General features: G+C 38.9%; 1 protein-coding gene across 3 annotated transcripts in view; it reads right to left on the bottom strand.

The window, feature by feature from the left end:
- The window catches only part of shc1 (SHC (Src homology 2 domain containing) transforming protein 1), a 67,799-nt gene that overhangs the window by 24,846 nt on the left and 29,155 nt on the right, over nucleotides 1-13,798 (bottom strand). For all 3 annotated transcript variants that reach the window (XM_048615705.1, XM_048615706.1, XM_048615707.1), the window contains exons 3-5: nucleotides 4,477-4,540; nucleotides 3,313-3,432; nucleotides 251-304 (exon numbers count right to left, since the gene is read on the bottom strand). In XM_048615705.1, coding sequence (XP_048471662.1) covers nucleotides 251-304; nucleotides 3,313-3,432; nucleotides 4,477-4,540 — 238 coding nt within the window. The remainder of the gene's footprint in view (nucleotides 1-250; nucleotides 305-3,312; nucleotides 3,433-4,476; nucleotides 4,541-13,798) is intronic.

Below are 13,798 nucleotides of genomic sequence, written 5' to 3'. Positions count from 1 at the left end.
CAGCTTATGGTGGGGAGGTGGGGTAGTTGGGTGGGGGTGGCCAGACAGCGGTGTCAGGAAATAGGTAGCAAGGTGTAACTGTTGCCTGCCAAACCCAATAAATAACAAAGTAGAAAGAGAACTAGTCCAATTCTAATTAATCTTTTACATAATGTTTGCAGTAGTTAATCACAATATTCCATCACCAACAATGCTGCATTCAAGAGACACATTTCCTTCCGCAAATATAATGACATGGAACATTACTCACTGGATCGCCTCCAGAGGCGAATGAGATTGACTGCATGTGGTGGTTGGCGATGATCTGTAAAACAGAAAAAAAAACTTCCTAAACTGGAACTGGATTTCCAACATTTCTTTTTCTACTTTAAAATTACACCTAAATCCAACATTGAAATTTCAGCTAGAATGAAACAGAAATTTATAAGCCTTTCCTTGTCAAATATGCTAGTACTTTGTCAGCATATTAGCAAGTGTGGTTTTTTGAAAAGAGGAGAAGAGCTACCAATTTTACTGTTAAAAGTAACAATAATTAGAAAATTGAAGAGTGTAAATATGGTCATTGTAGTTTTAGTATCACCAAGCTTTGGAAGAAGACAAATTGAATACCAATCAAGGAACCCCAATGCTTCAGGAATAACAGGTACAATTTTAATTCCAGTGAATGGCTTTTGAATGAATTAAAATCATGCCTCATTCCTCTCCCGGCACTTTGTGGCTCTCAGAATGGAATTTTGTTTTTAAACACAAGTGCATTAATGTTTCAGGTATACAACATTTACCAGAATATTAAGGTCCTTGATTCAGTTAGTGAGCAGGGTGCTGTCTTGTCCTCTTTCTCTCCTGAGGATTGTGCTTGAAGCATTCTGTCTTATAATTTTAGATTGCTTGCATTTTCTCCACATTTTCCCCACTTTTCCTTTGTTTTTCCCTCATCCTTTCAGCACACCAGCTATTACCATAATTTCTTGGTTCTTTTAATGTCATTTCATCTCTTCAAGATCACATTTTATACCAAAAAATAGATTGTAAGTCATTTAACTCACCACCACGTCCCCTCCACCAAAACACCTTAAAATACCTTTTATTGAAATCTCTTTTGAGAGATTTGCATTCTGTCTGACGTGTGCAACCAATGTAAGTGCTGACACACAAGGAATTACAAAAGTGAAAGATGTATCATCTGTTTTGTCTTGCATAACAGTCACCTCACACATCATAACCAACGAAGGTAAACAAAAAGATTGCTTCAGGATCTTTGATGGATGAATAAAGGTATTTTTTCTGTAAGTTAAACAATATATTTTGGAAACAGTTACAGTTCTAATAGTAGCTCATATTCTTCTCCTCCAGTTAACAGTGCAGTTATAAAGGAGTGGTTTATCTAATTCCTAGAGCGTGCTTAGAACTACAGATAGACTTGGTTTGCTCTCCATACCTTGAAGTCAGGTGTTCAATGCTAGGATTAGTCTAAGACTTGGCATCTTGATTTAAAAGACAGAGGAAAAAGTTTATTTAGTTGCATTGTTGGAAATAATGGGGCTAATTTCCAAGTGTACATTAGATTTTATTGGGCTCTTGTGGTGCAATGGTAACGTCCCTACCTCTACACTGGAAAGCCTCGGATCAAGTCCTGCCTGCTTCAGTGGCGTGTCATAACACACCTGAACAGGTTGATTAAAAACATCTACAACAAATTGGAGATAGTAGGAACTGCTGATGCTGGAGTCTGAGATAATAAGGTGTAGAGCTGGATGAACACAGCAGGCCAAACAGCATCAGAGGAGCAGAAAAGCTGACATTTCGGGTCTGGACCCTTCTTCAGAAATGGGGGAGGGGAAGGGGACTCTAAAATAAATAGAGAGAGGGGCAGGCGATGATGGAAGGTGGATAGAGGAGCAGAGCAGAGCAGACAGACAGGTCAAGGAGGCGGGGATGGAGCCAGTAAAGGTGAGTGTAGGTAGAGAGTTGGGATGGGGGTTGGTCAGTTGGGAGGGAGGGCCAGGTAGGTGGGAGGGAAGACAGACAGGTCAAGGACATGAATGAGGCTAGTAGGTAGGAAGTTGGGGTGGGGGTTGGTCAGTGAACCCTGTAGCCCAATGGTCTCAATGTGGACTTTGCAAGCTTCAAAAATTTCCCCACCCCCGACCTCATCCCAAGACCAGCCCAGCTCGGCCCTGCCTCCTTGACCTGTCTGTCTTTTCTCCCACCTATCCGCTCCTCCCACCTCACTGACCAACCCCCACCCCACTTCCTACCTACTAGCCTCATCCCCGCCTCCTTGACCTGTCTGTCTTCGCTCCCACCTACCCAACCCCCATCCCAACTCCCTACCTACACTCACCTTTACTGGCTCCATCCCCGCCTCCTTGACCTGTCTGTCTTCTCTCCACCTATCTGCTCCTCTATCCACCTTCCATCATCGCCTCCCCCGCTCTCTATTTATTCCAGAGTCTCCTTCCCCTCCCCATTTCTGAAGGGTCCAGACCCAAAAAGTCAGCTTTCCTGCTCCTCTGATGCTGCCTGGCCTGCTGTGTTCATCCAGCTCTACACCTTGTTATAACAAATTGGATGTTACCTCAAGCTGGTAATATGATCAATTTAAATGCCAGCTAATTAATTCACAATATCTAATATATTACACTTTTGTTTGCCAAGTGACCGCAACAAACAATTGTACCTCATGTTTATCTATTCTCTTTCTTCCCTCTATCCTTTTCTTCACTAAGTCAATCAATATTCAATGTTGAAAATATATTCAATTAGTCCCAATTTTAACTTTGCATAGGTCTATTTAATTATGAAGGGCATAGGAGTGAAAACAGAAATAATGGAAAGCTTATGCAAGGGCTTTTAGGTTACTGCACACAAAGTTAAAATGTAATTTGCTCAGATTTGTTGCTGTTTTAGGTACTTTATGAAGCAATCTAAACCAGGAGAAGAGGAATTTGGTGCTGGGTCTGTTTCAGCCAGAATGCTGACAGGAAAATAGCACATTATCAGAGAAGAGCAGAAGAACAAAACAAAACAAAAAAAAAATCCATCTCTTGGGAAACCTTTCTAGACTGGCTCACACTCACTGGGAGTGATATGGTCTGGCTCTGCCACACCACCATTTCTTCAAAGGCAGATACCCCAGAATAACACTAGGAACGGTATGGACCATCACTAATTTATGGAAATAACTCTGGAGATGTGGAACAGGGTAGGCTGCCTGAAGAGACACAATCAATATCACATAGTTTATATCATTCCCAAGTGTTAAAATGGCCCTCCTACAATATTGAACCAATCCCAATTGATGACACTCACCTGTTTGGAATGTGGGAGCGTCAAGTTGAGACTGCGTGTAGAGATGCTCATTATGATGTTCATTCCTGAAAATTGGAGGTTACTCTTCCCCAAGATTGTAGACAACCCTTTGCTGGGAGGCTGCAAGTCCAAATATGACCAGAGTTATTTGTTTCCCAATCTTACAGCAGAAAATGTAAAAAGAACATCAAAATGATCGGTACGCTAAGATTATCTTTCATACTGAGTCTTGGCTAGGTCACAATGGGGAGATATTGATGAACAAAGCTCTAAAGATGGGGCTGAGGGAGAATAGAAGTGCCATCCTAATGATGGGCTTTGAAATATCAAAGGTACAACCTAAGGTGGTGGTCACAAATCCTCACGATCTGGAATTATACCTAGGAAAGCAAATTCCAAGTATGTTCTAAAAGCTGGAATGTTAACTATAATGCACGATTTAAACAGCCAAAGTAATATTCACTTCGTTAAAAGAAACCCTTAAAGGTCCAGCTTTAAAATTCTTCATTCTTGCAAGCTTTCAGCCCTCCTGCAATCTATAGATGTTTAAAATTTTGGTGCCACTCAACAGCCATATTTTGATTTGCAAAGTCTTCTTGTATACTCTTTTCAACTTTAATGCTGTCTTGGTTTGCACATTTGACACTCCACATTGTTGACAGTTGTTAAATTAGTTGTTAAATTAAGATCCTTTTTATAGTGGACTGAGATAAGTATTTAAAAAAAAAGGAACAGCGTGTTCACTCAACAGTGGAAGCTGGTGCTCACTTCCCAGTTAGAAAGAAACAAGGTTCGGTTTAGGAACTTGGGCACTTCACTTTTATCTCAGGAGTTGCAGCAGTTTTTTCCCAATCTTTTCAAAAGGAAAGCCTTATGAAGCACGGACTTTAAGATGCATTTGATAAACTGATATAGACTAAAGATCCCAGATTGTAAAACACAAATTGTTGGCCTACAAGGGCATAGTAATACTAATGAGAACGGAAAAGATTACAGACAAGTGACAGATGCCAATTAGCCCACTCATTTATAGAGTGTAAATTTCAAATTACAGTGATTATATTTGTTTCTCAATGTTTAGTTCAGAACTCATTTGAAATCTGTATTTGTTTGATTAGAAGAGAATGAACAATGTGCAACACACCTCCTGCTCCGATTATTTACCTTTCTTCTTCTCATGGCTCCTTTTGCACCTGGCACAGCCTCACACACTCTGCTTATTGCTTCTCTGTGGAATGGAAATTACTGCAGTTATTGACATGCATTGTTCATCACTAATTGTTACTTTTTCAGTCCAGTAAAGTTGCAGAAGTTAGTTAATTCAGGACATGCACAGTAAATTCATGGCACTGCAAGCAAATTATTCATCTGGAATCAAAAACATAGTTGAATGTTGCAGTAGATAAACAGAGCAATGGGCCCGTCAAGTCTGCCTGTGTTTTATTTTCCACAAGTCACTTCATTTAATCTCACAGACCTGCTCATTCCCTATACCTCTCTACCAGTTCTCACCACAATGTTCCATTCTCTCAATTTGGTATTATCAGCAAATTGAGGTAATGCTCTTCACTTTGAAGTCCAGATCATTTAGAAGTAAAGGCAGTCCCAAGACAGACACCTATGGAACACTACTCAGCCACATCTGAAAAAATGTACCTAATTATCTTTTACTACCAATGGGTCCATTAAAAGTTTTTTTTAATTGCTCATTAATGTTACATTGTTTTCATACTTTGTATCTTCCTAGCTTCGGTTTTTTGGAAACTTTTTTATTCTGGACATGGCCTTCATTTTTACTATCTCTCCCATAGCAATAAACACTTAAGTGTTGTTTGATGTCCTTCCATTCTTTCAAAGTATGCTTTAGTCTCACTGGAATGTAGTTGATTGCACCTTTTCCAAATTATTTCAATGTTTTCCATCGGCAATCTATCATTTGATCCACCAATCATTTTCCTTCCAATTAAATCAGGCAGGTTGTTCCAGTTACGGTCCTGCAACTGTTCCCATTTATGTTCTTGGAATAAATCTAAATATTTTGTGGTTACTGATTCTCAAATGATCCCCCATTATTAAGGATCTTTCATCCAAGGAGGAGGATATTCCTTGCCTAGGCTGCTACTTTAGGACATCAGCTGTATTAATTTCTTAACAAGAAACTTGTTGTTTCCACTCCCAAAATGTGCTTGAACAACATTCTGACTCGTATGTCTCATGAACGGTCATCAACCTGAATCTTTAACTTGGTTTCTCGCTCCAAAGATCCTTGAACTACTGAGTGTTTCCAACATGTTCCTCTTTTCATTAAAAAGAACTGATTTAATATAAAAAATTACATGAAAGAAATACTTTAAATATCATGGTATTTATAGTAAGAGGTATTAAGGAACGTTTGGAAAGATATTCTTTATGTAGAAACCTGCAAACCACACACATTAAGTCTTTCAGATATAATTCAGACTATATGTTGGAAATACATTTTGCAGGACATATAAAGATTTATAACATATGGTATTTATGCCCTGAACATATCACAGCCTATGAAGGAACAACATATAATTGAACACAGTGACGAGAATTGACAATCTTTCGTCAAGGACTCCATACAAGCATCAACCAGAGAGAGAAAAGAAAAATGTAGTTTTGGGACACTGACATAAAAGTAGAATATATTCAAGTGTCAGTGAAATGGCAAACATTCCACAATTACTAAACCTGTTACGACTGTCCTGTTCTTGGGCTACAAAGTTAATACTACAAACAATGTCCTGGGTTCTTTCATTAAACATATCCTCCAAATATAATGTTTGTGCCAAATGACCTTTCTTACTAGAATATTTCTCTCAATAGTCACCAATTTATTTATTGGCAAATCTCATGAGTTTAAACCAATTGAAATGCATTATATGTCCACATCTGGGGTTCCATTTTAATCTCGTTTTATTTTCAGAGCAAAATCGTACACTACACAAGGGGTATTTATGCAATTTTTTGGGGATGCAAGAGTTACTGGTAAGGCCAGCGTTTGTTGCTGATCCCATATTGCACTTATATTCCGAATATTAATTCGGAAACTCCTTATAATGATCAAAATCATGATCCCAAACTATTTTTCTTTCACATAATGGACACTTCCCAGATCCCAGGTGCATCAGGGAACACTTTAGATTACTGGGACATAGGGACTACTGATGGGGGAGGTGGGGCCTAAAGATGCTGATGGGTTGCAACGCAACACAGCCAGGACCAGTGTCCTTGTGGGTTTGCTGGTGCTGTTGGGAGGATTTAATTACATGATTGATAACCAAGATGTTGCAATAGCATAGGATTAGAAGAAACAGAAGGCACTAAATGTAAATACTAGTAAAGAATTGGTCGGGGTCAAAGTAAAATAGCATATAATAATTTACAAATTTGTATAATTGTATATATGCATAGTAAAGCTAAATATGGTAAACAAGGTTAGGTAAGCTGCTGATGCAGGTAACCACATGGCATTGTTATGTGGCAATACTAGAGACCCAATTCAAAACTATAGGGCAGGATTGGGTCCTAGTTATTCCTGAATACAAGGTGGATGCAGTAAGTGAAGGAAGCATTTCAATATTATTTAAAAAGAAACCATTACAGAGGGTGAAGAACAATCTTTTTGGTTAGAATTAAAATTTAAAGGCAGTATAACTCTACTTGGTGTATTCTACAAAGCATCAACTATTGGACAGATCTGGAAGAACAAATTTGAGAGTTGCAAAAACTATAGCATTCTGACAATGGTAGACTTTAAATTATCCTAATATAGATTGTAAAGAACAGAGGCAGAATGAAGAATTTTTGAAACATGTAAAGGGAGAAATCTTCTTGATATGCATGTTTCCAGTTTACCAGGAAAGGTGGTATTGCTGGATCTTGTTCTTGAGAATGAGATAGGTCAAGCATGAAGAGGAGAACAATTAGGGAACAGTGATAATTGAATCATATTGCTTAGTTTAGCTATGGAAAATGACAACCCACAAACTAACACAAAAATACATGGTTAGAAGACAGCTAATTTTCACATAATGACAGCAGATCTAGCCTAGGTAAAGTAGAATCAAAGATTGGTAGGCAAAACTGTAATGCCTTACTCGGGTAGTGTACATTAATTCAGGAAATCCAGCGCAGATAGGATAAAAGACAAATTTTGTTTAACTTATTTGACAATATTTTCTGATGAGGGAGCAGAGAGTGTTGACGAGGACAATGCAGTTGATGCAGTAAACATGGACTTCCAAGAATTGTTGATGAAGTCCCAGATAATAGCTCTTTGCCTTGTGGTTTTATGCCCACATCCACGAGTTTGGATTCAAGTCAGCCTAGTTAAGGAGAAGGCAAGATTTACCAGGCTGTAATCTTATTTTCCATAACAATAGTCTTCTACTCCATGTGTTTCTCCGGATATGCTTCTAACATTCACATGTCAAGACTTCAGACTTTTGCTGAGCACAGTTTCTGTCTCTCTCTCTCAACTCTGCCCACACTGTTTTTTTAATGTGCAATGAGGAGCAACTCATCACAAGGTTGCTCTAGAGTCTGAAAGCCTTTATTTACAAAGCAATAGCTTGCCAGCAATGTTGAATCTCATGGAATATAAGGGACAGTGGCAGCACGGAAAGGAAGTTGGCCGAGTGACAGGAAACAGAACAGTGGCTGATTTTTCCAGAGCGGAGCAAGGATAGACTTTAAGATGACATAGACAGGCTACTAAATGAGTGGGTACAATGATTGGTGTAATTCATGTTAAAGAAACGTATAATTGTATATATTTGTAGCAGAATAAAAAGAGGGGCAATATAAAATAAAGGTTGCAAAAACAATGGAACTGAGGTGTAGCTCTGCAGAAATCATTGAAGTTGGCAGCATTAAAGATTTGAATGCTTTTGGAGCTGCACATCTCCAGGTAAACGAGGAGCATTCCATCACACTCCTGACTTATACCTTGGATAAGATGGACAGGCTTTTTGGAGTCAGGAGGTGTGTTACTCGCCACAGTATTTCTAGGCTCTGTCCTGCTCTTGTAGCCAGTGATTTATATGGCGAGTCCAGTTGAGCTTCTGGTCAATGGTAACTCCCAGAATGTTGATAGTTGGGAATTTAGTGATGGTAATGCCATTGAACATCAAGCAGTGATGGTTGCATACCTCTTGTTGGAGATAGTCATTGCCTGGCACTAGTGAGGTATACATGTCAGTTTTTATTCATCAGCCTAAGCCTGGATGTTGTCCAGGTCTTGCTGCATATGGACATGGGACTGCTTCAGTATCTGAGTCACCACAAACGATGCTGAATGTTGTGCAATTAGCAGCGAACATTCCCACTTCTGACCCTATGATGGAAGGAAAGTCATTGATGAATTAGCTGTAAATTGTTAGGCCTGGAATAATACCCTGAGGAGCTGCTGCAGAGATGTCCTGGAGTTGAGACAACTGGTCTCCAGAAACCACAACCATCTTACTCTGTGCTAGGAATAACTTCAAGCAGTGAAATGTACATCCTCCCAATTCCTATTGATTCTAGCTTTTCTAGGGCTCGTTGATATCACAGTTATTCACGTATGGCCTTGATGTCAGGGACAGTCACTGTCACTTCTGGAATTAAGCTCTTTGTCCATGTTTGAACCATAACTGTAATTCAGTCAGGAGCTAAGTCTCCCGAATGGGGGAACATGATTGAGATGTACAAAATAATAGAGGGACTTAGAAGGGGAAAAAAAATCATTAGCCCTTGGTGGATGTATCAATGATAGGGGAAGGAGGAAGACATAGATTTAATGTAGTGGGAAGGAAACTTAGAGGAGATGGGAGGAAGTTATATTTTCACCTAGAGGATGGTGAGAATCTTTAACTCACTGCCTGCAAGGGTGGCAGAGGCAAAAACCTTCACAACATTTAAGCAGCATTTAGACGCACACTTGTAAAGCCAGGGCATGCAAGGCTGTGGGTCAAGTGATTAGAATAGTTAGGTTTTATTTTGACTGGTGCAGTCTTGGTCGGCTGAAGGGCCTTTTTACTGTGTTCTAAGACCTCTGTGACTCTACAATTTCTCAATATGTCCCTCTGGACAAAGTTTGGTCAGGAATTTGCTGACATTTTGAAAAGAAACTGTTTCACAACACAAAATTCACAGTGTAATCAAAATCAGAGTTTGAACTTTTAACGAGCATGGGTAACTGAGCAACATTGTTCTTGATATTTCTTAAGATTCACTAGTGATCCTCACAATGAGGGCCCAAAATTTCTAGGCGGAAAGCCAAGCTATAAACTATACCAGATATGGATGTGGGTGTTAGTAATAGATGTGATGACTGACATTTTAGACTTTCAGATTCCACTGGACCTTTTCTCTTTCCCCCTGGTAATGAGAATTGCCAACGGAAGATGGACATGGACACAGGGTCCTTATGCAAGACTAAGGCTCGTAATATTGGTTTCTTAAAGATGGTTGCAATCTTGTCATTTAAATTTCTGACCATCCACTGGTAGACTCCTAGATAGATAGGCAAAGAACCTCTCTCAAAACATGTGTTAGCAGCAAATTTGGATGTCTTCTCATTTAGGGAAGAAACAAACTCACTCCCAAAAACCGAGGCTATGCACTTCTGCAGTTCCAGTAGTAGGCTGAGACTTGAGGGATTGAAGACCTTTAATCTATTCACTGTACAGTCTGTGCATCTCTACTCGCAGCAATCTGGCCACTTTTTTTTTTCCAAAATTGGGAATCGGCTGCTTTGCATAATGTGAGGCCACTATACTGACTGTATCACTCAAAAGCTTTGAAGTTTTGATTATTAATATGTGCAGGTTTTATTGTCCAAAACAATGATTCACGTATGTTTATCCTTTGTTTCAATTCTGGTTCGGACCTTTGAGTATAGGAGTTGGGACGTCATGTTGAGGTCATACAGGAACTGATGAGGCCTCTTCTGGATACTGTGTGCAGTTCTGGTCACCCTGCTACAGAAATGATATTATGAAATTGGAGAGTTTTCAGAAAATATTTACCAGGATGTTGACGGAAATGGAAGGTTTGAGTTAAAGATAGGATGAAACATTTTTCACTGGAGCATTGGAGATTGAGGGATGACCTTATAGAAGTTTATAAAATCATGGAGGGACATAGATAAGGTGAATAGCAAGTGTCTTTTCCCTAGAGTGGGGGAGTTCAAAACTAAGGGGCTTTTTTATTAAGGCGAAAGGAGAAAAAGAATGGGAGGGGCAACTTTTTTTTTTGAATAGAGTGGTTCATATGTGGAATGAGCTGCCAGAGGAAGTGGTGGATGCAGATACAGTTATAACATTTAAAAGATATTTGGCCCATATCCCTCCAAATATTTGGACAGATATGGGCCAAATGCATGCAAGTGGGACTAGTTTGGTTTAGGAACGTGATTGGTGTGGCATAGTTAGACTGAAGGGTCTGTTTCCATGCTGTATGACTATCAAAAAAAAACTCAGTTTCTTTCTTTGCATCATGCTTTAATCAAATGAGCAGCAGAGAAATAGACATGTAGCATGAACAGTGAGAAAACAAATGTTTTGCTAACAAAAACTGGGGTCTACAATAATAAAACAAAAGCTACTTTGCAATGATACAGTATTATTGGATATCAATGACCTACAAATCTGAATTTCATAGCCGCATCAATGCTAATTTTGTCCAGTTTAAAGGAGATTTTGTATGAATTTTCCAGCAGTCAGTTGAATAATACAATTTCAGATACCCCTCATCTTCCATCAACTGCTAATAATTCACCAAAAGAAATCACATAATACGCTGTAAATTAAAAATTAGAAAAATACACCTTTTAAATCTGTTTGATGATCATAAATATACCGATTAACTAAAATTGAAATGATGGCCATTGTACCCTCATGTAAATTGGGAAAAAAGAAATCAATACCAAATTTCATCCATCCTTCAGTTCTCTGCTGAATATCAACCACCCTAGGTCAGAGCCACTGATCCAGCAACAGCTCATTAATAGAAGCTGATGAAAGTAGACTGAAATACACCCACGCCTCCTCTCAATCTCCTTGAAACTCTGCCATAAGTAATAGCTACCAAGTCATGACCCTGAGAATCCATTGTACAACGGAAGCAATTTTCAATTTACCTATTGTGCTCTATCCCAATTGTATCAGTAGCTTCTACTGGAGATATGCAATAAGGTATCAACCATTTTTCTTCACAATAAAATGCTAACATGCATTTAAAATTAAAGTATTTCTCTACAAAGCACAATGCAAAGGCATTACTGTGAAGTATTTTTAAGCTTAGATTCATACAAGTATTCCTTCAAATACTCTAACCACATTTATGCATCATTATAAACACAGGTTTTTGTTTTTGAATAGTGCCTTTGGCATTGCAAAATATTGAGGTGCTTGCCAGGAATATCATCAGATAAAATTTGCCACTGAACAAAGATATGTAAAACTTGGTAATGGGTTAGGATATAAAGGAATGCATTTCAAACTCAACAGTAGAGACAGATTTTGGGAGGAAAAACAGTTTATGGGCTTTGTAGCTGAAGGCATGGTCACCAATAGCAGTGTGGTTAAAACCGTGTGTTAAAGAAATTAGAATTACACAGAAATCTCAAATGCTAACTAAAACAAAGAACTGCAGTTGCTGGTGATCTGAAACAAATAAAAACAGATTGCTGGAGAAACTCAGAACATTCAGAAGGGTCACAAGATTTGAAACATTAATCATTTTCTCTCCATAGGTGCTGCCAAATCTGCTGAGTTTCTCCATCAATTTCTGTTATTATCTCAGATGCATTTAGAGGAGATTATGGGCAGAGAGGGGGCAAGATTACAAAAAGATTTGAAAATAAAGACGAAAACTTTAAAATTGAGGTGTTGCTCAAATGGGAGCCAATGCAGGACAGCAAGTACTGGGGTGGTGGTTGAACTGGACTTGGTATAAGTTAGGAAACATGGGGACTTTCGAATAGTCTGTAGTTTATGCAAAGAACTATATGAACAGCCAGCCAGGAGTGAACTGCTATAGTTAAATCCTTAGAGGAGAAGGTACTCAGAGTTTCAGCAACAGATGAGCTGAGGCAGGGGTGAAGTTGAAGGATCTTAGGAGATGAAAATTGGCAGACTTAGTGATAGAAGCTCATTGGGAGGTCAAACACTTATGAATGGTCTTGTTCAGCCTATGGCAATTTCTCAGCAGAGGACTTGAATTGGTGGCTAGAATTGAAGACAGTTGTCTTCCCAGTATTTACCTGGGGGATCTTTCAGTCCACAGTAACAAGTAAAATTAATGAATTCATTGTTTTAATGTATGGGATAATTGTTCTAAAAATTGTTAATTTGTTATGGAGACAGGCTGAATTAATGGGAAATGGTAGAGAAAACTCATGGGATTAAAATGATAACCAGAAACATACAAAAGGCAAATAAAAAAACATCTGTTGCATTGGGCAGAGTGACCTACCCTGGGACATGCCCACCTAGGGCCACCATTCCCCTCCAAAGATTGCAAGGTTCAACATGGAGTCACAGAAAGTGGCCCTTTAGCACCCATGGACTCCCAGTAGAGAGGTGCAGCTGTGGCATAACTTGCCAAGGGGTGGCTGGGCATCCCTTGAATAAATTTGGGGAATTTGTTTTTGTGAGGTGGGGCAATAAAAATCCCCTCAGTTTGGGATTCAGACCACGTTTTTGCCATGGACTGTTGCCTCAAAAGCAAAAAGCAACCCAAGGATAAATCCTACAATTCAACCTTCTCACATTGACCATCACAAATTTAAAATGGGAAAAAAAAACATGGAAACAAAACATGTTGCCTTCTTGTATCCAAATTCCCACTCTTTGCACCAGTTGCACGAAGTTCTGCCCAGGGCCACTGAATTGTAAATTTCCACACCTATTTTGCAATATTCAAATAGTTGGAAGAAATGCCCATGTCCCATAATTTACATCCCTCCCTCCTAATTTGCAGGAACATAGTTTTGAAAAGCATAATTGCTGAGAATGCAATTCTAATGAAGAAAAAGTCAATGATGTATATTTAACAATAACCTTTGTTTCTTATGCAACTGATTCGATCACTGTGAACACCAAAGCATTTTGTTAATTCATCTCTTTAGAACAGACTGTATATACTCCAGTAATCATGACGCTATGTTGTTAGGATTCCAAAACTATATTGATTCTGTCTAGAGCAAAAGCAACTATATATTGTTCTACAGTGCAGGGTGAGATCTGGAAAAGGATACTTGATGAGAGATCTGGTTTGTGTGTATATAAACAATAATTATTTTTGGGAATCAAAAGACATGATACATGGAAAGGAATAATGTGACCACAATCTACAGGGTAAGGGTGGCTCCCAAATCAGTGGAGGCAACAAGCATGGCAGCACACAACAGTTAACACCTAAATGATTTGAGTGATGATATTTATGGCTTTAACCGCTGGACAAACTCAGTTCG

Source organism: Rhincodon typus, chromosome 33 (assembly GCF_021869965.1).
Source record: "Rhincodon typus isolate 14 chromosome 33, sRhiTyp1.1, whole genome shotgun sequence".
Taxonomy (NCBI): Eukaryota; Metazoa; Chordata; class Chondrichthyes; order Orectolobiformes; family Rhincodontidae; genus Rhincodon; species Rhincodon typus.
This window is presented reverse-complemented; position numbering and strand designations above follow the sequence as displayed.